General features: G+C 67.3%; 2 protein-coding genes across 10 annotated transcripts in view; one reads left to right on the top strand and one right to left on the bottom strand.

The window, feature by feature from the left end:
• Positions 1-14,759, top strand: part of PIEZO1 (piezo type mechanosensitive ion channel component 1) — a 49,314-nt gene extending 34,555 nt beyond the window's left edge. Inside the window, exons 16-51 of one of the 5 annotated variants that reach the window (XM_032323165.1) lie at positions 97-279; positions 563-669; positions 755-909; positions 1,008-1,184; positions 1,521-1,646; positions 1,725-1,925; positions 2,345-2,549; positions 4,599-4,703; positions 5,150-5,303; positions 5,448-5,691; positions 5,777-5,873; positions 5,962-6,133; positions 6,391-6,480; positions 6,557-6,651; positions 6,927-6,995; positions 7,510-7,610; positions 8,144-8,240; positions 8,314-8,373; positions 8,461-8,633; positions 8,736-8,842; positions 9,043-9,234; positions 9,324-9,582; positions 9,648-9,836; positions 9,983-10,277; positions 10,401-10,494; positions 10,590-10,737; positions 10,811-11,025; positions 11,100-11,258; positions 11,338-11,485; positions 12,913-13,101; positions 13,216-13,308; positions 13,403-13,575; positions 13,656-13,778; positions 13,852-13,931; positions 14,018-14,207; positions 14,292-14,759. In XM_032323165.1, coding sequence (XP_032179056.1) covers positions 97-279; positions 563-669; positions 755-909; positions 1,008-1,184; positions 1,521-1,646; positions 1,725-1,925; positions 2,345-2,549; positions 4,599-4,703; positions 5,150-5,303; positions 5,448-5,691; positions 5,777-5,873; positions 5,962-6,133; positions 6,391-6,480; positions 6,557-6,651; positions 6,927-6,995; positions 7,510-7,610; positions 8,144-8,240; positions 8,314-8,373; positions 8,461-8,633; positions 8,736-8,842; positions 9,043-9,234; positions 9,324-9,582; positions 9,648-9,836; positions 9,983-10,277; positions 10,401-10,494; positions 10,590-10,737; positions 10,811-11,025; positions 11,100-11,258; positions 11,338-11,485; positions 12,913-13,101; positions 13,216-13,308; positions 13,403-13,575; positions 13,656-13,778; positions 13,852-13,931; positions 14,018-14,207; positions 14,292-14,541 — 5,515 coding nt within the window. In that variant the 3' untranslated portion in view covers positions 14,542-14,759. Of the gene's footprint in view, positions 1-96; positions 280-562; positions 670-754; positions 910-1,007; positions 1,185-1,520; positions 1,647-1,724; positions 1,926-2,344; positions 2,550-4,598; positions 4,704-5,149; positions 5,304-5,447; positions 5,692-5,776; positions 5,874-5,961; positions 6,134-6,390; positions 6,481-6,556; positions 6,652-6,926; positions 6,996-7,509; positions 7,611-8,143; positions 8,241-8,313; positions 8,374-8,460; positions 8,634-8,735; positions 8,843-9,042; positions 9,235-9,323; positions 9,583-9,647; positions 9,837-9,982; positions 10,278-10,397; positions 10,503-10,589; positions 10,738-10,810; positions 11,026-11,099; positions 11,259-11,337; positions 11,486-12,367; positions 12,409-12,912; positions 13,102-13,215; positions 13,309-13,402; positions 13,576-13,655; positions 13,779-13,851; positions 13,932-14,017; positions 14,208-14,291 lie in introns of those variants that run through there. The other 4 variants (XM_032323164.1, XM_032323166.1, XM_032323167.1 and 1 more) reach the window with 4 other exon arrangements.
• On the bottom strand, positions 14,730-22,509 carry CTU2 (cytosolic thiouridylase subunit 2). 5 transcript variants are annotated; one of them, XM_032323170.1, is made up of 15 exons: positions 22,368-22,509; positions 21,757-21,831; positions 19,393-19,471; positions 19,174-19,233; positions 18,008-18,068; positions 17,137-17,246; positions 16,695-16,990; positions 16,483-16,618; positions 16,191-16,322; positions 15,772-15,863; positions 15,541-15,668; positions 15,303-15,456; positions 15,122-15,188; positions 14,976-15,034; positions 14,730-14,881 (listed from the first exon to the last, which is right to left on the bottom strand). In XM_032323170.1, the coding sequence occupies exons 1-15, from the start codon at positions 22,430-22,432 to the stop codon at positions 14,734-14,736; spliced, it is 1,662 nt and encodes a 553-aa protein (XP_032179061.1). In that variant the 5' UTR covers positions 22,433-22,509; the 3' UTR covers positions 14,730-14,733. The 5 variants fall into 5 exon arrangements, with proteins under 5 accessions (XP_032179061.1, XP_032179062.1, XP_032179064.1 ...); XM_032323171.1 differs by having other exon boundaries at positions 15,541-15,635; positions 22,368-22,508; XM_032323173.1 differs by lacking the exon at positions 22,368-22,509 and adding an exon at positions 20,474-20,623 and having other exon boundaries at positions 21,757-22,343.
• Positions 22,510-22,612: the final 103 nt, after the last annotated feature.

Genomic DNA, 22,612 nt, shown 5'->3' with positions numbered 1-22,612 from the left:
GGCCGTGCGGGGCCGGGGGGGTGGTGGGCGGTCGGGGGCCGGCGGTCGGGCAGGCGCCGCGGCTGGCGGGTCTGACCGCCGTGCGCCCCGCGCCAGGCTGGGGGACCTGGGCCTGGAGCAGTTCAGCGTGTCCGAGCTCTTCTCCAGCATCCTGGTGCCCGGCTTCTTCCTGCTGGCCTGCATCCTGCAGCTGCACTACTTCCACCGGCCCTTCATGCGGCTCACCGACCTGGAGCGCGTGCCCCCGCCCGGCCGCCGCCTCCCACGCTGGGCCCACAGGTGCGCGGCCCCCCTGGGTGCGGACGGAACCCCAGGCGCACGGCGGGGGCCGGGGGCCTGCAGGATGCCCCCCCCGCCTTGGCACAGAGGAAGGAAGGGAGGGAAGAAGGCCGGTGGGTTCGCTCGTGCGGCCAGCGGATAGGGGACAGAACATGGCGGGGGCGCCGGCGGGGCTTTCTTCCCCCGGCACACGCCACCCCTCGCCCCCAGGCGGAACGGGAGGGGCCCGTGGGGACGAGCGTGGCATCTGGGGTAGGAAGTGATGCTTTGGGGCCCACCCTAGGCAGGATCCGGTCAGTGGGACCCCGCTGCTGCTGCTGCAGGAGGACGCTGCGGAGGAGGGGCCGGTGAGCCCGGAGGGCCCCTGCCCGGCCGTGCAGGGCCCGGAAGGTGAGTCCCACGGGCAGGCCTGGGGTCCCTCTGCCCCGATCCCTGTGGGCCCCCCTTGCTCACACCCTCACCCCGGGGTCTGCAGCCAGCAAGTGGGGCCTGGTGGCCGAGCGGCTGCTGGACCTGGCCTCCGGCTTCTCGGACGTCCTCGCCCGCGTGCAGGTGCTGCTGCGCCGCCTGCTGGAGCTGCACGTCTTCAAGCTGGTGGCTCTGTACACCGTGTGGGTGGCCCTGAAGGAGGTAAGGACGGGCTGGACACCCCCCCCCTTTGGAGCACGGTGTGGGGGCCTCCCTGGGGGTGCTGCCGCGCCCGCCCCAGCCTGCCCGCCGTCTCCCAGGTGTCGGTGATGAACCTGCTGCTGGTCGTGCTCTGGGCCTTCGCCCTGCCCTACCCGCGCTTCCGGCCCATGGCCTCCTGCCTGTGCACCGTGTGGACCTGCGTCATCATCGTGTGCAAGATGCTCTACCAGCTGAAGGTCGTCAGCCCCCACGAGTACTCCAGCAACTGCTCCGAGGTGCGGCCGCAGCGCGCCCCCACCTCCCGGGCCCCACGGGGACGGCCCTTGAGCTCAAGCTGGTGGGGACTGAGGCGGGGAGGGGGGCTTCGCCCTCTGTTCCCCCGCCAGCCCCTGCCTGGGCCGCCTTGTCCCCAGACATGCTGTCCCCTTCCCTGTTAAGGTCGGTCACAGGCTGACGGCCCACCTGTGTCCCTGGTGGGGGTCACCTTGGTCTGGCCTGGACCTGTCCAGAGTTGTGGCTGACGTTGGCTGGGGGCCGGGTAGGGTGGGCCGTGGGGTCACTGTCTAGCTCGTGGAGTGTGAGGAGCAGGTGCTGATTCTCCCCTCCCCCAGCCCCTGCTCAACAGCACCAACCTGCAGAAGACGGAGATCAGGCAGTCCCTGCTGTACCGGGGGCCCGTCGACCCTGCCAACTGGTTTGGGGTGCGGAAGGGCTTCCCCAACCTAGGCTACGTCCAGGTGAGCCAGGGGCCGCGGGGTCATGGGGCCGGGGATGGGGGGAGCCGGGTGGAGCGTGACCCCGGCCCCCCACCCCAGAACCACCTGCAGGTCCTGCTGCTGCTGGTGTTCGAGGCCATCGTCTACCGGCGCCAGGAGCACCACCGCCGGCAGCACCAGCTGGGCCCACTGCCTGCCCAGGCCGTGTGCGCCGACGGCACCCGCCAGCGGCTGGACCAGGACCTGCTTGGCTGTTTCAAGTACTTCGTCAACTTCTTCTTCTACAAATTTGGGCTAGAGGTGAGGCTGTGTCAACCCTCACCCCCTCCCCGGGCAGGACCGGGGGCCCATGGCGCCCTCTCTGTGGGCTTTGCTGGACATCTGCAGGGTGCAGGCCCTCTAGGGCCACCTTGGGGTGGGGGGGACACAGGGGAAGGACCTCCCAGAGGCCGGACCTGCCCTCGCAGAGTAAGGGGTGGGCATCTGGGACCTCGGCTGGACGCTGTGTCAGGCGTCTCCAATGGGCTTGGGACTTGCTGAGCCGTGCTTCTTCCCCGCCCCTCCCTGGCCCCGCATGGTGGAGGTGGTACCTGCACTAGGACGGTGTGGGCTGCGGGCGGCTGCCCCCACCCCACCCCCTAGTCTGCCCAGAAGTGGGGAGCGGAAAGTCCTACAACCCCGGCAGCTTACTGTGCACCCCCGTCCCCCGCCACCCCCAGATCTGCTTCCTGATGGCCGTGACCGTGATCGGGCAGCGCATGAACTTCATGGTGATCCTGCACGGCTGCTGGCTGGTGGCCCTGCTCACCCGCCGGCACCGGGCCGCCATCGCCCGCCTCTGGCCCAACTACTGCCTCTTCCTGGCGCTGTTCCTGCTCTACCAGTACCTGCTGTGTCTGGGCATCCCCCCGGCCCTGTGCCTCGGTGAGTTGGTGGCCAGCACAGCGGGGGCCTGCGTGCCGGGCGGCGGCTACGGTATCCCCGGGAGGGTGGGAGGACTGGCCCCCTTCCTGTACCTCGGTGTCCAGTGTTTGTTTTTCCCGGCGTTCTATCGGGAACGATTCAAAGCAATCCGGGAAGTTGGAGGTGGCACGCGAGGGGCAGCCGTGCCCTCGTCAGGGTCCACGCAAGAGTCTGTGAGCCCCACACCCTGAGGGTGGGGGCCTGGGCGAGGGACGGCACAGCCATCCGTCCTGCTCGGCCCCCGGACCTGGCCTCGTCTTCTGGGAGGCCGTGGTGGTGCTCTGCCCCTGGCCGTGCTCTGCTCTGGTCCCCTCTGCTCTGGGTGGTTTCTGGCCAGTGGGTTTGCCGGCTGCTCCTGCTGGGGCCGGCACAGCACATGGCGGTACAGTCTCCCTGGCACGGCCTGCACCAAGGAGTGCAGTTGTCCATTGGGTGCTCCCGGGTCCCCAGCGCCCCCAGGGCAGGGGCCACTGCCCCCTGAGCCATCCGCGTGCGCCGTGTCCACGTCCGCTGATTCCTGGGCGGGCCGTGGATGTTCTCGCTGTCCGGGTGCACTTGTCACCAGCCGGTCTGTGGAAGGGGGTGCGGCTCTCTCCTGCTTCCAGTGCCTTCCCCTGCCGCCGCGCTCCGTCCGCGGCTCTGCAAGGCCCATTGTGGCCTCCCCGTGGGCCCGGGCGGGTCAGATGGGGGTGTTCGCACCCCCATCCCTGCCCCACACGGCAGCCGCTGACGGGACGATGTCCACTGTGGCTTTGTCCGGGATGTTGTAGAACAGACGCTGCAGCACGTCACCTGGCATCAGGCTCGTCGGCCGAACGCCTTTGTCTTTGGGTCTGTCCTTTGCTCCTGTTCCGTGAGCTGGTTTAGACCCGGGCACACAGGATTGGCACAGTAGGCCCTTCCCGAGGGCCCTTCGCCAGGCTGGCTGTCCTGGGCGGCGTGTTCTCTCCTCCGTGCTGGCTCAGCCCCGCAGTGTGCCTGTTAGGGCCTCGCAGCTGTCGAGGAGCCGGGACGGGGACCCTGTGGGGTGTCTCTCTGCCCAGGCCATGACGCCCTTCAGGCGGGCACGCCGCAGCCGAGAAGCGTCTGGCTCCACGGGGCTGGCATGTGTCCTCTTGGGGGCCGTTCCCTGTCCCTTGGGGGCAGTGCTGACTGCAGGTTCCCCCGAGGCCCTGCACACATCCTGTTCCTCCCGGACCCCCGGGCTGACTGCAGCCTCTGTCGGCGGAGACGCCTGGGCCATCACCCGCTGGGTTTAATACCGGCGACTTTTTCTGCTTCTGCGGTTACGGGTCCTTCGTGTCATCTGGCGTGTTCTCCAGCCCCTCTGATACGTCCTCTGCCTCCTCTGGTGTGTCTTCCGTCCCTGCTGAGGTGTCCTCTGTCCCCGAGGGGCCCACTAGCTCTGGCCTGTGGGGTCACTGGGTGCTGCTGCTTTGTCGTTGGTCCCGGGAGCCCCAGCACCGTGGCAAGCCCGCTGCCTTCCGGCCACACCTTCCCTGCGCCTGCAGACGGCCCTGCCCTGCCCGCGCCCTCCATCCAGCCAGGAGCCCTCTCTGCCCCGTGGAGCGCCCCTTCCTGTCCCCTCAGGCCGAAGCAGAGAAACGAGATCCAGGCCCCCGGGGTGCTTGATGTTTGGGGAGCTTTTTTCCAGGCAAAACACTGTTTCCAGGCGGCTCGGGTGGGCTCCTGTCTTCCCTGTTCCTAGGGGTCTGTCACACACGGGTTGTCTTGTCTTCGTTGCTCCGGAAGCCGTGCACCAAAGCCACCTCTGGGACCTTCCGTGTGTCCTCCCCCACCCGGCAGCCTGCCTGGGACTCCCCGGCTGCTCCGGGCAGGTTTCCTCCCTGGGGCCGGGGCCAGCGGATGCCTGAGGAAGGCGCTCGAGTCTCTGCTGTGTGCTGCGAGCAGGAGAGGGGGGTGTTTGGAGACTGTGAGGCATGAGGGTGGGGGCGGGAGTGAGGCCCATGGGCCTGCGGTGGGGTCCTCACATGCTCCCTGTGCCCGCAGACTACCCATGGCGCTGGAGCCAGGCTGTCCCCATGAACTCAGCGCTCATCAAGTGGCTGTACCTGCCTGACTTCCTCCGAGCCCCCGACTCCACTGGCCTCATCAGTGAGTTGCCCGCGCCTCGGGCCCACGGGCTGCCTGCGGGCCCCACAGGAGGGCACGGAGGTTCTGCACGGGCAGGCCTCGAGCTGAGCCCCGCCTTCGCCAGCCAGGCGCACGGCGTCTAGGCCTCCCCGGCCAGCTAGCCTGTGGGTCTCCGGAGGGGCCGTGCCCCATGACGGTGCCCTGTTCTCCGGGGACGTCTCCTGAGACAGGCTCCCCTCTCCCATGTACACCCGGCCGCACAGACCTGCACGGTGGGGGCGGGGTGGGCGCGGGCGCCGATGCCTCCGCGGCGTGGGGACAGTTACCGCCGACAGGCACATCCCCCGGTGTCCGTGCTCACGCGTGGACATCGCGCTCCCCTGGAGAGCCCCCGCAGGCACTCACGGGGGCTTCTGGCCGGCGTGCGCTGTGCCCCGTGTGGCCAGCGCTCTCCCGTATGCCCGCAGGCGACTTCCTGCTGCTGCTCTGCGCCTCTCAGCAGTGGCAGGTCTTCTGCGCCGAGCGCACGGAGGAGTGGCAGGTCATGGCCGGCGTCAACACTGACCGCCTGGATCTGCCACTGGGCGAGTCCCGCGAAGTCCCCAACTTCCTCTACTGCAGGTGCGTCCGCCCCGCCCGCCAGCAGCGCCTGCGCAGGGCTGGGGCTCATGGCGCAGGGGGCGCGTCCCACGAGCGTCCCGGGTCTGAGGCTGCTGGGCAGGGGGCGGGGTGGCCCGGCGGCCGCAGTGACGCCCCCTCCGGCAGGTCCTACCTCGACATGCTGAAGGTGGCCGTCTTCCGCTACCTCTTCTGGCTGGTGCTGGTGGTGGTGTTCGTCACGGGGGCCACGCGCGTCAGCGTCTTCGGGCTGGGCTACCTGCTGGCCTGCTTCTACCTGCTGCTCTTCGGCACCAGCCTGCTGCAGGGGCACGCGCGCACCCGCCTCGTGCTGTGGGACTGCCTCATTCTGTACAATGTCACCGTCATCATCTCCAAGAACATGCTCTCGGTGAGCCCGGAGCCCGCCTGCACCCCTGCCCCGCCTGCCCGCACCCCCGCCCCGGCCGCTCGGGCTGACCTCCCTCCCGCCCCAGCTCCTGTCGTGCGTCTTCGTGGAGCAGATGCAGAGCAGCTTCTGCTGGGTGGTCCAGCTCTTCAGCCTCGTGTGCACCGTCAAAGGCTACTACGACCGTGAGTGGGCCGGGGGTGCGTGGTGGGCCGGGCTTGGGGATGCACCCTGTGGCCGGGGCCCCTGCCCTGAGGCCGCCCTGTCCCACAGCCAAGGAGATGCTGAGCAGGGACCGGGACTGCCTGCTGCCCGTGGAGGAGGCCGGCGTGCTCTGGGACAGCGTGTGCTTCCTGTTCCTGCTGCTGCAACGCCGCGTCTTCCTCAGCCGCTACTTCCTGCACGTCTGCGCCGAGCTTCAGGCCACTGCCCTGCAGGCCTCCAGGTCAGCCCAGGCCATGGGTCCCCCTGGGCCACGCGTCCCTGCTCCGTCACTGCACGGTACTTGGGGCGCTGCCCGACCCTGGCCCCCCGCTATGGTGCTGGCTGGAGGGGGCGCGGCCACAGGACGACCCCCCCGTCGCGCTGATCCCCGCCATCCCAGCATACGAGAGGGGGGTGTCGAGCTGGGGCCGAGGCCAGAGGTGCGGGAGCCGTGCAGCCGGAGCTCGGTGTCCCCGGGGTGACGTCGTCTTCCCGCAGGGGCTTTGCGCTGTACAATGCCGCCAACCTCAAAAGCATCGACCTCCACCGCAAGGCCGAGGAGAAGTCCCTGGCCCAGCTGAAAAGGCAGTAGGTGCCCTCAGGGGCGGGGGCCCCCCGGGTTGTCCTCGTCCCCTCGGTGCTCAGAGCCGCCTCCGCCCCCCAGGATGGAGCGCATCCGCGCCAAGCAGGAGAAGCACCGGCAGAGCCGGGCGGGCCGCAGCCAGCCCCAGGAGCCCCCAGACCCCGCCCAGGAGCCAGGTGAGTACGCGGGCTGGAGGGGCCCCCGCGTCTCGGAACGTCTGTGCCACGTGCTGTCCGTAGGCCTTCCCGCCCGTCTGTCCCGTGCCGTGTGGTCAGTGTCCCTGCAGGCCACAGAGCCAGCCCGCCACAGTCTGTCTGCACTTGCGGGCCGCCCTCCACGCCCACGGCACCGCGAGGCTTCTCCATCTGCACAGAGGCGGTGGGCGTCCGCGCTGCCCGCGCCCTCCCCGCGCCTCTCCCTGCCGGCTCATGTCCGCCTCGCCCCTCCACAGGGCCTGGCAGTCCAGGGGGCTCCTCCCCACGGAGTCAGTGGTGGCGGCCCTGGCTGGACCACGCCACAGGTACCACCTTAGCCTGGCCTGCCGTGCCCGGGCGCTGCTTCCTCAGCTGCTACCTGCCTTCTGGATGAGGGGACTTGCTCTGTGGCCCCCTCTGGCTGTGCCCCCGGGCCTTGCGCTCAGGCCTCACCCCAGCCAGGCCTGCAGCCCACCGGGGCCCCGCAGCAGGCTCTGTGCTCACCTCCCCTCGTTCCGACGCCCAGACCCGGAAGAGCCGGTCCCCAGCCCCCCCCACCCCGTGTCCCTCTCGTCCTGTCTGGTCCTGTGTCACTGCTCTCGCTTGTCCCCCAGTCGGCTGACCCCCCCGCCACGGGCTGTACCTTGGAGGGGAGGGACATGCGGGCCTCTGCCCATGGGTCTCGGGGCGCCGAGGGCACTCACACGCCTGTCACTGGGCCTGCCCTGAAATGAAGCCGAGAGGCGGGGGTGGGGGTGGGGGGAGGAGTGGGGGTGGGGGAGTGGGGGGGCCAGTGCCCTGGGGTTGGGGGGACGGTCCTCAGCCCCACCCTGCCTGCAGTCATCCACTCTGGGGACTACTTCCTGTTTGAGTCGGACAGTGAGGAGGAGGAGGAGACCCTGCCTGAGGAGCCCAGGCCATCGGCACAGAGCGCCTTCCAGGTGAGGTGGGAGGTCCCCTGCCTTCCCCTGTGCACGGGCTCCTGGGGCTGCGCAGCCCGGCGTGGGGGACGACACCCGCTCCCTGGCTGGCCTGCCTAGAACCATCCAGACCCCCAGAGCCCACCAGTCAGATGGGCAAGCAGGCTGTGGGAGGCACAGGTCGCGGGCCGCCGTGTGCCCTCCGTCCCCGGCCGGCTGAGCTCACCACTCCGACCGTCCGGACCTCAGTGGCCGCCGCTGGCCTTGCCTCAGGGAAGGGTCACGCACGTCTGCCGGAAGGACGGGCCGGGGGCTTCTTGCCTGTCTCTGGGCCCTTAGTTCGCGGGGAGCGATAGCCGTCTGTGCGGTGGGGGGGCTGTGCCGGCTGCCTTCGTGCCCCAGCCCCTCGGGGCGGTCTCTGCCCCGGAGAAGGGAGTTGGCTGGAGGGCCCCAGTGGCGGCCGGACGCTGCCGCCCCCTCGGGAGCTCACAGGTGGGCCGAGCGGCATCTGCCGTCCCAGCTGGCGGGGCGCTGAGCGAGGGCCTGGTCCGCAGATGGCGTATCAGGCGTGGGTGACCAACGCGCAGACGGTGCTGAGGCGCCGGCGGGAGGAGCAGGCGAGGCGGGACGGGCCGGGACAGCCGCCCACAGGTGCGTGCGCCCGCGTGCGTGGCGGGGGACGGGGCGCACCGGGATGGGGGCTGACCAGCACCCCTGTGCGCAGGAGACGGCCAGAGCCAGGGGGCGGAGCCGGCGGCCGGCCCAGAAGAGGCCACGGCAGCTGGTACGTGCGCCCTGAGGCTGGGGGGCTGCGGGGCTGGGGGGGCAGGGGGGCCGGGGCCGGCAGCGTCTGCAGCGTCCCACCCCGCAGGCCGCGGCCCTGTGATGCGGCGCGTGCTGAGCACCGTGCAGTTTCTGTGGGTGCTGGCGGGGGCGCTGGTGGATGGCCTGACCGACTGGCTGCTGACCTTCACACGGCACCACCGTGCCATGAGCGACGTGCTACGCGCTGAGCGGTACCTGTACACACGGGAGCTGCTTCGGGTGAGAGCGTGTGCCCCCCTCAACTCCTGGGGTCCTGCCCCCCACCCCTGGGGTCCTGCCCCCCGAAACCACTGCTCTGAGCATCTCCCTCACCCCCAACAGGGCAGACAGGTGCGCCGCAGCTTGGTGGACCAACTGTACCTCAGTGAGGCCGAGGCCACACCTCCAGGCCTCTTGGGAGCCCGAGATGCACCAAGTACGCCATCAAGGTCGGTGCTAGCTGGCGGGGCACGGGTGGGGGGCAGCTGGGACCCACCCCACCTGGCCAGAGCCGGCGTGCTTGGGGTTACGCAGACCAGGCGGTGTGTGGCCTGCTGGCCCCTCGTGCACCAGGGACCATGATTCCCCTTGGGCCCCAGGGGCAGAGCAGAGGGCAGGCGGCCTCGGTGACCTGCCCTACCTCCCGCAGCGGGCTGGGGGCTGAGGAGCCAGTGAGCACGGCGACGGGGGACACGGGCAGCCCGCTGAGCACGGGGTACCACACGCGCAGCAGCAGCAGTGAGGAGGTGGCCACGGAGCCCGGGGCTTCCCTGCGTGGCTCCCGGGAGCTCCCTACAGGCGCCGTGACCCGGACGCGCACAGCCAGCGAGCTGCTGCACAGGTCAGGGGGTGGCGGACGTGCAGGGTGGGGCGCTGCGCCCTCGGAGCTGGGCCTGGGGCTGAAAGGGTGCTGAGCCCGGCTCCCCGCAGGCAGCTACGCATCGAGGAGCTGGAGGAGGCCGCGCAGTTCGAGGCCGGGCAGGGCCGGGCGCTACGGCTGCTGCGGGCCGCGTACCAGTGCGTGGCGGCCCACTCGGAGCTGCTGTGCTACTTCATCATCATCCTCAACCACATGGTCACCGCCTCGGCCACGTCCCTGGTGCTGCCCGTGCTCGTCTTCCTGTGGGCCATGCTGTCCATCCCGAGGCCCAGCAAGCGCTTCTGGATGGTGGCCATCGTCTTCACCGAGGTGGGCCGCGGCCCTGGCGGGAGGGGGCGGGGCCCGGCCCCCCACGCTGAGCCCCTGCCCCACAGGTGTCCGTGGTCACCAAGTACCTGTTCCAGTTCGGCTTCTTCCCCTGGAACACGCACGCCGTGCTGCGGCGCTACGAGAACAAGCCGTACTTCCCGCCGCGCATCCTGGGCTTGGAGAAGACGGAGAGCTACGTCAAGTTCGACCTGCTGCAGCTCATGGCCCTGTTCTTCCACCGCGCGCAGCTGCTGGTGAGACCCCGTGCCTGGGCCGGCAGGTGGGCAGCCAGGCCCCTCCCGGCACACGGCCCGCCGCCCAGCGGTCCCTGGAGGGTCCCAGCGTGGGCTCGGTCGTCTACACCCGCCTCACCTCCATCCTTCCCTCCCTCTCGCTGCAGTGCTACGGCCTCTGGGACCACGAAGAGGACCAGCTCACCCAGGAGCACGACGGGGGCGGTGGGAAGAAGGGAGCCGAGGAGCGGGCACCCCGGGGATCCCAGGCTGAGGCGGGCACGGGGCCCCAGGGGGAGTCGGTGGTAGCCGGGGCCCTCACCCAGGACCACATCCAGGTGGAAGTAGGGGACAGGCCCGCAGAGCCTCCCGCGGAGCTCAAGCCCCGAGACGCGAAGCGCATCGGCCTGCGATTCAGGAAGAAGAGGGAAAGCGTGGAGCCTGCAGACCCCCCCGTGGCTGGTAGGACGGCCCGCTGCCGGGGACCTGCCGGTCTGTGCGACGGGCCAGCCCTGGGTGGGAGGGGGTCTCGGGCTGGATCCAGCCCTGTGTGGGCTCTGGTCAGCAGTGCCCCCCCCCCAGAAGGAGTGATGGCCTCTGGGAGCGCGAAGAAGTGGAGTCGCCCCCGGGAGAGAGTGACGGCACTGGGGCTGCGACTGCGGAGCTCGTGCCTAGCCGTGTGCGTGGGTGCGGGCCGCTCCCGGGGGGGGGGGGGGCGCTGGGGGAACCCCCCGGGACCGGCACTGAGCCCCGCCCACCCGGCCTCACCCACAGGGCCCAGAGCGTGTACCAGCCCCTGCGGTGCTTCTTCCACGATATCCTGCACACCAAGTACCGTGCGGCCACCGATGTCTACGCACTCATGTTTCTGGCCGACGTGGTCGACTTCATCATCATCATCTTTGGCTTCTGGGCCTTTGGGGTGAGTGCAGAGCCCGGCGGCCACCCCGCGGCCTGCCCCCGGCCACCCCCTGACCTCTGCTGTCCCCGCACAGAAACACTCGGCGGCCACGGACATCACGTCCTCGCTATCGGACGACCAGGTGCCCGAGGCCTTCCTGGTCATGCTGCTCATCCAGTTTGGCACCATGGTCGTCGACCGCGCTCTCTACCTCCGCAAGACCGTGCTGGGCAAGCTGGCCTTCCAGGTCGTGCTGGTGCTGGCCGTCCACCTGTGGATGTTCTTCATTCTGCCCGCGGTGACGGAGAGGTGGGCGTCGGCCTGGGGGCACAGGGCTCTGGCCTTGGGCAGGGTGCCCTGAGCCGGCGCTCCTGTCTCCCCAGGATGTTCAGCCAGAACGCGGTGGCGCAGCTGTGGTACTTCGTCAAGTGCATCTACTTCGCCCTTTCCGCCTACCAGATCCGCTGCGGCTACCCGACCCGCATCCTGGGCAACTTCCTCACCAAGAAGTACAACCACCTGAACCTCTTCCTCTTCCAGGGGTGAGTGCGGGCAGGCCTGGGGGCCAGGAGCCAGGCTGCTGCGCACGAGCCTTCCTGACGGCCGCCCCGCCTCGCGCAGGTTCCGCCTTGTGCCGTTCCTGGTGGAGCTGCGGGCTGTGATGGACTGGGTGTGGACGGACACCACGCTGTCCCTGTCCAGCTGGATGTGCGTGGAGGACATCTACGCCAACATCTTCATCATCAAGTGCAGCCGCGAAACAGAGAAGGTGCCCGGGCACAGGCCGGGAGTGGTGCTGGCCCCTCCCCAGAGGCTGGGGGGATGGCCCCCGGGACGAGGCCCTGTTGGGGGCAGGCCGCCGGCAGAGCGGGCCTCACGCTTGGCTCTCAGGCACGAGGGCCAGCCGCTGGGGCGCCAAACATCCGCTGAATGCTGTTGGGTATGGGTGTCTGTGGGGGGAGGTAACAGAAACAGGTTCCCCGGGGCACGTGGCGAGTTCAGACCCGTAGCGTGGTCGGAGCTGGTCACGGTCAGTAGGCAGGCCTAGGACATGTGCGCGCTCAAGACCACATTCCCACCGATTCCGCAGACTCGTCCGTTATGGACGGTTGGGTGTCCACACTGTGTGGCCTGCAGCTCGCTCCTTGGTTCTGCAGTGTCAAGGCTGGCCACGTGGCCGGTGTCGGAATTGGGGGTTTTCTCACTGAGGAGCTTTCCCTCCCGTGATGGTGCTACCCTGCGATTATGCAGCTGTTACAAGCAGCCCCGGACGGCGGGTCAGCTCCTCCTTTCTGTTCACTGCGGCAGGCGCTGCCCTGGACGGGAGCTTGTTGCCCTCGGGTGCCCACGCTGCAGCGGGCTGGCTGTGTGGGGGCAGCTCCGGCTGTCACCTGGTGGGGACGTCCCGACTGTCCCTGGCAGCCGCCCCCTCCCCCATCCCTGCCAGCACCCCTGACTCGGTGGAGGGGAGGCTGATTTGGGTTTCCTAAGCTTGTGGGCCATCTGCTTTGCCCCTTTTGTCCTTGGGCTGTTTGTCCTCTTGTTGAGTTCTAAGAATTCTTTCTGCGCTCTGGACGGTGGACCTTATCACAGGATTTCCAGCTCTTTTCTTCTCTGTGTTGTCTCAGCTTTAAGATTTTTCTTTTGACAGGTTTGAGACATAGAGCCAGGAGCAGGGGGAGGGCAGAGGGACTCTCGCAGACTCCCTGCGGAGCGCAGAGCCTGAGGCAGGGCTTGACCCCCCCGCCATGTGAGCCCCGCGGAGCCACCCCATCTCACTTCCTTGCCAGCACCCCGTCGTCTCCTTTCTTGGAACCTACGCTTTCCTTGTTGCATCTGAGAATTTCCCATCAGATCCAGACTGAGGTCTTGGGGGTCACGCTGCTCTGGCATGTGGCGGCCGTTTCTCCTAGCAGCATCGCTGGAGATGGTCCTCCCCCCAGTGGAATTATCTGGGTGCCACTGAGCAGCGGGTCTGTTTCTGGGTTCTTGGTTCTGGGCCTCTGTCTCTTGCTCTTGGACCTGCGCCGGCTCCGGTGCTGTAGCTTTGCAGCCGAATGTGACACTGTGAGGTCTGGCTGCACGGGCCTCTGGGTGAGGCTGTGCAGCAGCAGGGTGGGGGTCCAGGACCATGCCCGCCTTCAGCTGGGGGAGGGCGGGCAGAGCTGAGGCTCTGAGCCGTGCCCCACCCCGCAGAAGTACCCGCAGCCCAAGGGGCAGAAGAAGAAGAAGGTCGTCAAGTACGGCATGGGCGGCCTCATCATCCTCTTCCTCGTGGCCATCATCTGGTTCCCGCTGCTCTTCATGTCCCTGGTGCGCTCTGTGGTCGGTGTCGTCAACCAGCCCATCGACGTCACCGTCACTCTCAAGCTGGGCGGCTACGAGGTGAGGCAGCCGTCCGTGCCAGCCGGGGCACAGGAGAGGGCCTTCCACGTGGGCGGCCGGCCGGGGGCACGGAGAGGCTCCCTGCCCTGTCGCAGCCCGTCCCTCCCCCCGCAGCCGCTGTTCACTATGAGCGCCCAGCAGCCGTCCATCGTGCCCTTCACGCAGCAGGCCTACGAGGAGCTGTCCAGACAGTTTGACCCGAACCCGGTGAGTGGGCCCCACCTGGCCACAGCGGGGGGCCGGGCCGGGCCGGGCCGGAGGTGTCCAGGGGCTCCTGACTCAGGGGCTGTCCGGGGCCCAGCTGGCCATGCAGTTCATCAGCCAGTACAGCCCCGAGGACATCGTCACGGCGCAGATCGAGGGCAGCTCTGGGGCCCTGTGGCGCATCAGCCCACCGAGCCGCGCCCAGATGAAGCGGGAGCTGTACAACGGCACGGCCGACATCACCCTGCGCTTCACCTGGAACTTCCAGAGGTGCGTGCGGGGCCGGGGCAGGGCTGTGTGGGGGAGTGCCGCCGCCGCCGCCGGGGCTCACGCTGTGCCCGGGCGCCTAGGGACCTGGCCAAGGGCGGCACCGTGGAGTACACCAACGAGAAGCACACCCTGGACCTGGCCCCCAACAGCAGCGAGCGGCGGCAGCTGGCCAGCCTGCTGGAGGGCACCTCGGACCAGTCCGTGTGAGTTGGGGGCCCGGGGGAGGAGGCCGCAGGACAGAGAGGCCGGGCCTGACCGCCGGCCTCTCCCTTGCAGGGTTATCCACAACCTCTTCCCCAAGTACATCCGGGCCCCCAACGGGCCTGAAGCCAATCCTGTGAAGCAGCTCCAGCCCAGTGAGTGTGTGTGTGACCGGGGCGGGCGGTGGCGGGGGGGCGGGGGGGAGCGGGCCGGGCCCTGACTGACCCCACCACTGCCCCAGACGAGGAGGCCGACTACCTGGGTGTGCGCATCCAGCTGCGGAGGGAGCGTGGGGGCGCGGGGGCCGCCGGCTTCCTGGAGTGGTGGGTCATCGAACTGGAGGACTGCCGGGCCCAGTGCAACCTGCTGCCCATGGTCATCTTCAACGACAAGGTCAGCCCGCCCAGCCTGGGCTTCCTGGCCGGCTACGGGTGAGTGTGCGGCCCTGCAGCCAGGTGGGTGGGCGGGGCTCAGCTCCAGTACCAGCCCCGCCTCACCCCGCCCCTGCCCCGCAGGATCATGGGGCTCTACGTATCCATCGTGCTGGTCATCGGCAAGTTCGTGCGCGGCTTCTTCAGCGAGATCTCTCACTCCATCATGTTCGAGGAGCTGCCGTGCGTGGACCGCATCCTGAAGCTGTGCCAGGACATCTTCCTGGTGCGCGAGACGCGGGAGCTGGAGCTGGAGGAGGAGCTGTACGCCAAGCTCATCTTCCTGTACCGCTCGCCCGAGACCATGATCAAGTGGACCCGCGAGAAGGAGTAGGAGCTGGGCTCCTCCACCCTCGTGTGACGGGGCCGCCCGGCCCTCTGCCGGGCGCACACACCCGTCCCCGGCCACCACGCCCTGATGCTGCTGCCGGAAGGAAGCTGGGGGCCCGGCCTGGCGCGGGCCCACCGCTGGCACCCTGGGCCAGGAGCTCCAGCCTGCCCTTCCCCACGCGTACTGTAGGGTTTTCTAATTAAAGACGTTTTTATTTATACAATCACATGCTGCCCGCGCCTCCTTGCCCTCCTGCTCCGGGGGGCCCCGGGCTCCACTCCCGCTGGCGGGTGCCTCATCGTCACTGTTCTCCACCAGACACTCCTGGATCTCCGCCGAGGGCCTGTGGGAAGTCATATACTGGGAACCTGCCCTGCGGGGGCTGGCGCCCAAAAGGTCCCCGCCAGCGCTCCCCCAGCTCTGGGGCTGGGCCATACCTCTGGCTTCGAAGCTGGGCCTCGGCCAAGATGTAAGGGGGCAGGGGGTCCAAACATGGCTGCAACAGAGAACAGCCGTGGGCGAGGGGCTGTGCGGCACTGAGCCCCTGGGCGCCTCCCCCATCACGACCAGAGGAATGACTCACCACGTCCTTCATGGTCACGCGACAGGCGTAGCACAGCTGCTCGATGACATGGGCTCGGGAACCCTCCCTGTGGGAGCAGAGCGGTGCTTGAGTATCTGCTCGGGGCCCCAGGAGACATACCTGCCCTGGCCAGTGGCATGGGGCCAACCACAGGGTAGCATCGGATCAGGAAGGGACTCACCTCCCGCAGGGCCTGGTCCCCTGCCAACAGTTTGGGTCCCCGCCCAGGCCCGCAGCACAGCAGGGCCCTGCAGGTGCCACAGCCTCAGCCCGTGGGGTGGGGGGTGGCGTCTGCGAGAAATCCTGGGTCTGAGCCCCAAAAGCTGTGGCACTATCTGCAGGCAGAGATAGACTGAAGGTCCTCTGGGGGCAGGACCCCCAACTCCCACTGCCCAGTGCCCCTCCCCCTCCACACGCACCAGCACTGTCAACGTCCAGCGAGCACATACAGAGCAGGCAGCGGGGGCCAGCGGCATAGCCATCCCTCGGGGCCTTGACCAGCTTCTCACTGGTCCTGAGGGGGTGGGAGACAGGGCCCAAAGGCAGCCTGAGGGAAGGCTTTCTTCCTGCCCAAGCAGTAAGGGGTGGGCGCAGCACTCCCCCCCTCCCCCACACCGTGGGTGCGAGCACGGGCGCGGGCGCACATATACCTGTACACGGTGCTGACCGTAGAGGGGAACTGGGCCTGTAGCCGGAGCAGGAAGCCCTCCATCAGCCGGTGGATGCTGGCCTTTTCGGAAGCCTGGGGATAATCAGATAGAGGCTCCAGCAGTGGCGCTCCCAGGCCTGGCCCAGAGGCCACCTGGCGTGGGGGCCACAGCTTCACGCCATCAGCCCCCGGAGCACCGAGTCAGGGCTGGAGCGGGCCAGAGCTCTCCCGCATCAGAGGCTGCCCGTCCCTGAACACAGCTGCTGCGACACCCACCCTGCCAATCCCCTTCGGCTGAGGCCCCAGCCTGCCCGCCTCGGTGCGGGCGTGACTGTGCTCCAGGCAGCTCTGGCCACCGAGGGGTGCCAGCCCCTCTGACCCCACGCCGGAGCTGGCCACCTGCCGCGGCCCACGGCTCACCTTGGTGTCGATGGCGGGCGTGCAGACGGAGGGAACCGCAAACAGGCGGTTGTAGAAGGCCACCTCCTTCAGCGTGTGCTCGCGCATGGGCCGCACCACCACCACGTCGCCGTGCCGCTCGTCCGAGAAGCCCTGTGGCGGGGGCACCTTCGTCACCGCGCCCAGCAGATGGGCTCACAGCCCTGCCTCCCCTGCACTACGAGGGAGACCATGGACTTCCTGCCACGGACTCCTGACGCGACTTCCATGTGACAGAGGCCCGGGGGGTCCCTGAAGGCCTGTACGCACGTACCGTGTCCCAGGCGAGAAAGGCCCCTCTCCCCAGAGCCAGGCTGGTCATGAGCTTGATAGCCAAGCGTGTGCAGCTGTCCCCTGTCATCACCTTGGAGTAGCCATGGGTCCGGGCCATGTGCAGGATCAGGTGGGTCCTGGAGAGCAGAGCACAGGGTCTCAGGGGGCCTGCTGAGGCAGGGCCAAGCCCCCAGGGCGCGGTGGCAGACTCACCGCAGGGTCTGCAGAAGCTCCTCTTTGGCCGTCAACGTCTTCACCGAGTTAAAGAGCTGGGACAGAGCCTCGGTCTGGGCCGCCGGCGGTGGCCCAGCCGGGGCCTGGGAGTCCTGGGCGCAGGGCTGACTCGGTTGTTCCTCCCCTTGGGCTGAGCTGGGGCTACCCCTGAGCCCCTCAGCTGCCAGCGTACGTTGCTGCTGCAGAAAACTGTCCACAGCCACCTTGTAGGTCCCCACGGTCCCCACTGGGTCCTGGGCAGAGCAGCGCAGCACAGACGGCGGCAGGGCAAACACCTGCCGGCGCGGGGAGAGCGCGTAAGGCCCAGGGCCGCCTACTACACGCCGGGGGCAAAGGGGCCAGGGAGGAGGCCTGTGGCTGACCTCACCAAGTAGGCGTGGGCCCCCGTGCACCCGGCGGCCGCAGGGACAAACCCACGCACCTCTTCCAAGGTGACAATGTGCCACGGGAAGCCGAGGGTCTGCAGGATCTGCCTCACGTCGGTCAGGGTTTTTGCTCTGTCCTCCCAGCTCCGGCCACAAGCTGCCCCCTCTGAAAAATGCAGACAAGGAGTCATGACGGCAGAAGCGCCCCAGGTGGGACGAAGTCCTGTGAGCGAGTCCACCAAGCTCTTCGGTGGAAGCCGCGGGGGAAGCCTGCTCTCGGGAGTGCGGCGCGGTCAGAGTGGGAAGTGGGTCTTCTCCAGCAGCACAGGGGAGGGATGGGGGAGGCGCGACAGACCACGGGGCCCAGACCCACCTGGGGGCCTATCTCAGGGAGCGGGGTGCAGGCACGTGAACACAGAGCCCCTGACCCGGAAGCTGACCTGCCTGACTCCCACAGAGCCCCTGACCCACGGAAGCTGACCTGCCTGACTCCCACAGAGCCCCTGACCCACGGAAGCTGACCTGCCTGACTCCCACAGAGCCCCTGACCCACGGAAGCTGACCTGCCTGACTCCCACAGAGCCCCTGACCCACGGAAGCTGACCTGCCTGACTCCCACAGAGCCCCTGACCCACGGAAGCTGACCTGCCTGACTCCCACAGAGCCCCTGACCCACGGAAGCTGACCTGCCTGACTCCCACAGAGCCCCTGACCCACGGAAGCTGACCTGCCTGACTCCCACAGAGCCCCTGACCCACGGAAGCTGACCTGCCTGACTCCCACAGAGCCCTGCGAGAACAATGGTCCTTCTGCTGCCCCATGCGCTGTCTCCCAGAAGCGCCCCCACCCGGGCCACATTAAGGTCACAGCGTCAGCTGTGTCAGTGGGCTCGTCCTGAGTGGCCAGGGCGGTGACGGCTGCACGTACCATCCACATACACGACCCCTGGCACAAAACGCAGTCTTTTGGCAGAATCTTGACTCAGGCCCTGGAGAGAAAAGGGACAGGACTCAGCCAGTCAGAAGCCAGAGGACACTCTCCTGGCACGAGCCACTCTCCGTCTGAACTGAGGCCCTCGGCGCGGGGTGGGGGGTGCACCCCACCCAGAACAGACTGCCCGTCTGGACCAGGCACTGAGCAGGCCCCGCGGTTGGGCTCCACAGCCTGGCAGGGCCAAGGTGGTCGCATGGGCGGCTTAACCACCAGTGATACCTGCTCCTCAGTCTGTCCCCCTACTGACCAGTGAGGAGTGGCCTGCCTGAGCACCTCTGACCGCTAACAGTGCAAAAGAACAATAGACTCATCAGGGCCCCTGGTCCCAGGAAACGGGCTCTGGCCAAGGGAATGGGTACTCACACCAGCCCAGGCTTCAGGGGCCACAAAGTGAGGTCAGGACAGCAACACACCAGAGCCCCCAGGACAGACTGCTCTCTAATCTGTGCCCCTCGCTCGGAATGCAAAGGGTCTGCACATGTCCCGGCCCCAGTTCAAGGCCTCCCCGGCAGCCAGGGCCCTCAGGAGAAGCCTGGCGTCCTCCGACCCGCTGAGGGACAGTGTGAGTGGGTCGCCGACTGCCGGGAGCCAGCTCCCCAGCGAGCAGCCTCTCCCATACAGCTCCCCTCCCCACCTAACTTCACGTCTCCTGGCAGCCCCACTGCTCATCTGGGTCTCCCCCTTAAACTTCTCAAGGAAGCTGCCTGACCCCAGCCAGGCCAGACCCCTCTTGGGTTCCCCAAGGCACCTGCTGGTATTGCACGGTTTTGTGCTGGACCCAGGACCGGGGGAGGCCCATGAACTTGGGGACACCTCAAGTAGCCCACCATCGTGCCACCAACACGTGCCCAGGGACTAGGATTCTAGGCAGTCAGCCAGCAGCGCTGGCCTCAGGCGCAGCCGGGTGCTCCAGACTCCGCCTCCGGTCGGTAAGCTGCTGCTGCTGCCATATGCACATCCAACAACCCTCCGGGCCATCCCAGTGGGGAGTGAGTTGCTCTCGCTAGCTGCAGGCAAGAGCCCCTCTCAGTGCGGAACCCCCAAGCCTGCAACTAAGCGGGACAGCAGCCAGGGCCCTGGAAGACGCTGGGGAGACGAACCTCGAGGACCTGCCAGACCATGGAGCTGGATGAAGCCCCCCCCGACCACGCCAGGAGCACCTACGGGAGAAGAAACGTCGCTGGAGAGCGCTGCGTCGCCCCCATGAGGGAGCGCACCCTCCCCACCACCCGCACACACCCGGGATGGGGGAGAGCCAGGGTCTGGGGGTCGGGCTTCCCAGCTGGGAACCATGCAGAGGAGTCACCCCAACACACTACCTTCTCACCCGGAAAGATCAACCGATTCTTCCCAAGCACGGCTCTAAACTTGTGGATGTAGAAGGCCCTAAAACAGTCCCTGCAACAGACAACCAGCAGCTGTAGCTGCGCCGCTCCGATGGGGACGCGGCCGGAGATGCTGCGGGTCCCATCTTCCTTCTCTTACCAAATTCCATCTTTAAAAGCAGCATCTTGACAGAGGTTCTGCCCAGAAACTGGCAAAGGAAGCCAGGGTTGAGGCATTTTTACCAGCTGTGTCTGCCCCAGGACCAGCCCCGTGCTGCCCAGGGACTCCCCCCGCCTGGTCCCCAACAACCCTTAGTAGCATGACCTGATGTCTGAGGGACCCAGGGCCCAGGTGCCACCTGCACCTCCAAACACCCAGGAAGGCCCACCAGGTAGAATAGATAGACACAGGAAAGTGCAAGGCAAGGCCAGCCTGACCCTTCCCTAAGCACCATGGAAGGCCCTTCCAAAACTCCCACAGGGAGAAGTACTCTCTCGGGGTGAAGGGGGAAGCACTGAGCAGGCAGCAGGGGGATACCCTGTGCCCCAGAGCGCCAGCCTGGCTGACCGAGCTGATACCATGTTAACCGGAAATGCCTGGAAGTTCATGCAAAGGCAGTCCTGGCTTCTTCCCCAGACCCACAGAATGAGAACTTCCAGGACGAGCCCCGAGAATCTGCATTCCTGAAAACACTTTCACCTGATTCTCAGGCTCGGCAACAGGTTAAAATCACTCAGGCCAAATACAACAGACCGAATGCACCAGAGTGAGGCCCAGACATCTGCAATTCAAAGCTTCCCGGCAACCCCAGCAGGGAGGTCAGGGTCGAGGACACACCCTGAACCACGGGAGAAATGCGGCTCCGCAAGAGCTGTCCCACACTGGCAGCTGCACCCCTAAATCAATCTTTGAAAGGAAAAGCAATTCCCCCTGCTCCCCACTGAAGAGGCACCACTAAGAGGGGTCAACCAAGCACCCCATATTCCTTTGCTGTCAGTAGCTCAATGCGGTGCTTAATAAAACCCCACGCTCCAAGTGACTAGCCTCAGGAAGGGAGCCCAAGAACTCACTCACCATCAGGGAGTGGGAAGGGCCCTAAAACACAGAAGCTTGCACGGGGCACAAGAGAAGCTGTGGCTGCCCACGCGCACGGGGAGCTCTGAGCCCAGGAGGAGCTGCCGCAGCCTCAGCCTCTTCTCCGAGACACTCATCACTGCCGATGCTCTAAGAGATGAAAGCCACAGCTGCCCCACTTAAGGCGTTCACTCTAGCGGCACACACCAGGCTACTGGGCTCCCGAAAGATGGCTGGGGAGGAGAAAGCTTGGGGGAAAAAACCTCAGGCCCTTCAGTTTCTCTTTGGGAACACTCTGGGTACTACCAAGACTCGTGGAGACTAACTATAAAACATGAGCTGGGGGGCACCGGGGTGCCTCCGTCAGTTCAGCGTCTGACTCTTGGTTTCGGCTCAGGTCATGATCTTGGGGTCGTGGGACAAAGTCCCATACTGGGCTCCGCACTCGGCGCAGAACCTGTTCGAAAGTCTTTCCCCCTATGCTCCTCCCCTGGCTCGCTCTAGTAAATAAATAAATAAATAAAAACTTTTAAAAAGTGGGGGGGACCCCTGGGTGGCTCAGTCGGTGAAGCATCTGCCTTTGGATCAGGTCACGATCCTGGGGTCCTAAGATTGAGCCCCGCATCAGGCTCCCTGCTCAGTGGGGAGCCTGCTTCTCCCTCTCCCAGTCCTTCTGCTTTCGTGCTCTCTCGCTCTCTCAAATAAATAAATAAAATCTTAAAAAAAAAAAAAATGAGGCACCTCGGTGTGTCAGCTGGCTAATCAGTTGGTTAAGCAAGTGCCTTCTGCTCGGATCATGATCCTGGAGTCCTGGGATCAAGTCCTGCATCGGGCTCCCTGCTCGGCAGGGGTCTGCTTCTCCCTCTGACCCTCCCCTCTCATGTGCGCGCTCTCTCTCTCTCTCTCTCTCAAATAAACAAAATCTTAAAACAACAATGACAAATCGTCCCCAGAGCACCTGCCCAAGATCTCCGAATGCTCAAATCTGCTCCCACACGGGTTCCAGCTGCCCCGAAGTGCTCACCCTGCCCATGCCTCACCTCACCCTCACTCTGGCACTGTCCCCTAAGTGCCGTCAGATACCCTCCTGCCACCGGATCCACAGCGGACCCTGGGAGAATTTCTGCACCCACGCAGACAGCCAGGACCCCCACACGCACCACAGTCACTGGGAGCGATACTGGAAGTAAATGCTTCCAAAAGCAGGAGATGAAACCACAGACAGGAGGCACACCCGGCTGCTGGGCCAGACGCACCGCCCCCAGCGTACCTCCCGGCCTCACCTGCAGAAGGCGTCTCCCGCTCGGATCACCACCACCGGCGGGCCTTCCTTGCACTTCACACACTTCGGCTCACGGCTGTGGAGACAGGGAGGACAGAACACGGACTGCAGACCTCCCTCCGGGGGACCCTGGGGAGGGGCACCGCCGCTCTCGGCGCAGCTAGTGCACACCCCCGAACCCCCGGTATGAGAAAAGACACGGGCCGCGGGGGGATCTGAGTCGCTCAAGCCAGCCCCGAAGCACAGAACGGCCACCTCTCAGGCCCTCAGCGGACGCCAGGCCGGACGGACAACTCGCTCCGTGCGCATCGGCCGGAGCAAGCCACCGGGAGGCCGACTTCCTCGTCGACGCAGCGCACAGCCCGCCAGAACGACAAGCGGCGGCGCGCAGAGGCGGCCCCTCCCTGGGGTGCTCGCCCCGGCCGGACAGTCCCCCACCCCCCGGGGCTGCGGAGCAGCGTGCAGCCCCCACCGGGACCCCGGGGCTTCTGGGTCCCGGGCTCGGCGGCCTCCCGGCTTCCGCAGCGCGGCGCCGGGCCCTCGGGACAGGGCTGTGCCGCCGGCCCGGAGCGCCGGGGCGTAGAGGGGCGGGTGCGGACGCCCCGCTCTTACCCAGGCCGCGGTGGCGGCGGCCCCTCGGGCGCTGCGTCCCCGTAGTCCTCGCCAACCTGGCACATGCCCGCTCGGAGCCGCACCGGAGCAGTGGGCGGCGGCGGCGAGACGCGCCTCAATAACGTCAGCCCGACGCCGTCGCTCCCGGCAGGTGGGGGGCGGAGCGCGCGCTGATGACGTCAGCGCCGCGGCACCGCGGCCGAGCCGAGCGGGGCGGGGCGCTCCTTAATGACGTCAGCCCGGCG

Source organism: Mustela erminea, chromosome 19 (genome assembly GCF_009829155.1).
Source record: "Mustela erminea isolate mMusErm1 chromosome 19, mMusErm1.Pri, whole genome shotgun sequence".
In the NCBI taxonomy this organism is placed as follows: Eukaryota; Metazoa; Chordata; class Mammalia; order Carnivora; family Mustelidae; genus Mustela; species Mustela erminea.
Note: the sequence above shows the minus strand (reverse complement) of the source record. Positions and strands in the feature narration are given on the sequence as shown.